This window comes from Propithecus coquereli, unplaced genomic scaffold (genome assembly GCF_000956105.1).
Source record: "Propithecus coquereli isolate 6110/MARCELLA unplaced genomic scaffold, Pcoq_1.0 Scaffold29, whole genome shotgun sequence".
Taxonomy (NCBI): domain Eukaryota; kingdom Metazoa; phylum Chordata; class Mammalia; order Primates; family Indriidae; genus Propithecus; species Propithecus coquereli.
In genome coordinates, this window is record NW_012148507.1 from 3849223 (window position 1) to 3851751 (window position 2529).

Consider the following 2529-nt stretch of genomic DNA (forward strand, 5'->3'; position numbering starts at 1 on the left):
CAATATAGATTAGAGACAGGGGAAGCTGCCACCGCCGCCGCCACCGCCGCCGCCGCCGCCACACACACGCGCGCTCCCAAAAAAAAAAAAAAAAAGTAATAATACCTCGGCATCGTGGACTAGTCCCGGAAAGGTAGTTGACATGTTGGGTTTCTCCGAAAGCTTACGATGCAATTTCCCCCTCCAAAAAAAGAATCGGGAAAAAAATCCAAACTTCTTGTATTTTCCAATTTTTTTAAGGAAAAAAATGTTCTATAGATAGAGAGCTAAATTGTAATGGTTTTGCCCGGATCAGATAGCTCCTTGCCTCGTACCCACTTAAAAACCTGTAGGAACAAAATTTTCCCTCTGCACAAAAGCAGCTCCCTGGAACAGATTTTGTACTTGCTGAGTATTTCTTTGGCTGATGTCGTAGGTCCCTTGGTAATATAGAAGTTTTGAAAATTAAGCATCAGCACTGAGAACTGGGAGGACAATAGGCAGAAGAGATTTATCCCAGGAGACAAGGAATAAATATTGTATCTTCGCCTAATAAGGAACTGGAGGTTCTTTCAACATTTTTATCCATTTTTTCCAACCTTTATCATGCTTTTCTATACCGACTGAGGTGGGGACTCATCTCTGTGGAGAGCATTTGCACACATTTTATTGTGAAGATAGAGATCTAGCCCCGATATATATATATTAGAGATAGAACTATATATTAATTAAAGCTTCCTTTTATATGGGTAAGTGTTCATTCCTATTGGTTCCACTCCCTGGATGCTGAAAGCTGCTTTTTCCAACAACCATCCGAATCAATTTTGCCCAGATTGGGGTGTCTGCCTTTGCCTAAGTGGAAACAATGCTGTTCTTTCCATATTTACATCGAATTTGGGTTCTTTCCCCCTTCTTAAAAGGCAAAACCAGGTGGTGGCTTACACTTTTCCGCAGCTTTTAAAATAAATAACGTGGTGATGGACAGTCTCAAGTTTCCATCCTAAAGAAACTGTGTAACTGACAATATATTTAGGAAAAAAGCAAGAGAATAAAGATGTGTGACAAGATTCCACATTTAGGTAAAATGTTGTCTTTCGCTCCCCATCCCAACCCATTTCCCCCTCTTTTGTGTTTTACTTCTTCCTTTTTGGAAACAGTGATTTTTTTGGGGGGGGGATGGAGGCATAGACCATTTAGCAGTGGCACTAGGTGTTTGAACACCATTACCCCAAAATAACCCTTAAATGCTTGGAAGTTACATTTTACAAAGAGAAGGCAGGAAGAAGGCAGCATACACCTATCTCCATCTCTGCGGTGGATTTCTTGACTTTCAAACAGTTTTTGAGCTTTACTTCGTTCAAAATTCAGCTTCCCCCGCCAAGTCCTATAGTGCCTGGAGGGGGTGGCGGTGGCCACAAACCGGCAATACTGAGGCTTTGCGAGGTCGGATCTCCAACCCTGTCTATCTCCTAAGAAAGAACTGGCTGGCCCCACAGACTCATCTCAGAGGTGGAGGGGTAATTCAGTCTTAATTGCCATTTCATTTGGTTAGCTTTTAAGTGTTTAAGCTGAGAAGGTGTCTTAATAATAAGCCGCAGGCAAACAGGCATGTGGCTTTTTTTTTTTTTTTAGGTCGGAGTTTGGGAGGGTTTATTAGGATCTGCTCATGCAGGCTAACTGGGGCTGTCACTCAGCACTCTTTGCTTTATACAAATGGACAAAGGCACACAACAAGAATTGAAATGCATTGTCTGAAATGGAGATCCATGATGCTCCATCACTGCACAGGGGTCACTAGCCAACACTTGCTCTCTATTTCAAGGTGTGCCCAGCGCCCTCCCCTCCTTCTTGAAATCCCATATTTTGGTCTCATGGAGTCAAGAGACTGAGAGCCCAGTGAAGACAAAAAAGAAGAATGTCCAACTTGATCTTTAAGTAAAAGGGGTAAAATGAGTGCCATTGGCACCCAGGGGCTGAATCCCAAAATGCTTGCAGCAGAGTCTTTGTTTGCCAAGTCTGAGCAGGGCCTGTACAGCTTACCCATTTATTTCCACAGAGGAAATAAATAATTTAATAATCTATAGGATCCAGGGTCTGCCCCCAGGAACTCCTGCCCCAGAGAAAGAACAAACCTAGCCGCCCCCCCCCTCCCACCACCACCCAGGGAAATATATGTAGGGCCCATAGTTTATCTTGGAAATGGCCAGGTGCGCTTTTCCTGGTGGATGATGTTGGCTTCCCAGTTAGTCCGAGTAAAATGGAAAAGGATGGCCCATTCTCAGACAGGCTGTAACCTCATCCCCAACCCCCTACTGTCAGATACATCTTCATTGAAGGCGAAGGGACCTTCTCTTTCCGGCTTAGGTTGGGGCAGCAGCCGCAAAACCCTCTCCCCTGGGAACAACCAGGAGGCTCAGGAAGACGTGGCCGCCTGCTCTGTCTGCCTGCTGTCCCAGTGTGTTTGGTCCACGTGTTTGTTTGTCCCTGTCTGGGAGAAGAGCCACACGCAGCAGCCACCGCCCCCCTCCCCATCCCCTGCCCAGCACTAGG

At 45.3% G+C, this 2529-nt stretch overlaps 1 protein-coding gene across 1 annotated transcript in view; it reads right to left on the reverse strand.

The window, feature by feature from the left end:
• TFAP2D (transcription factor AP-2 delta (activating enhancer binding protein 2 delta)) overlaps positions 1-652 on the reverse strand; it is a 63760-nt gene extending 63108 nt beyond the window's left edge. Inside the window, exon 1 of the mRNA XM_012648587.1 lies at positions 106-652. Coding sequence (XP_012504041.1) covers positions 106-144 — 39 coding nt within the window. The 5' untranslated portion in view covers positions 145-652. The remainder of the gene's footprint in view (positions 1-105) is intronic.
• Between the last annotated feature and the right edge of the window lie 1877 nt (positions 653-2529).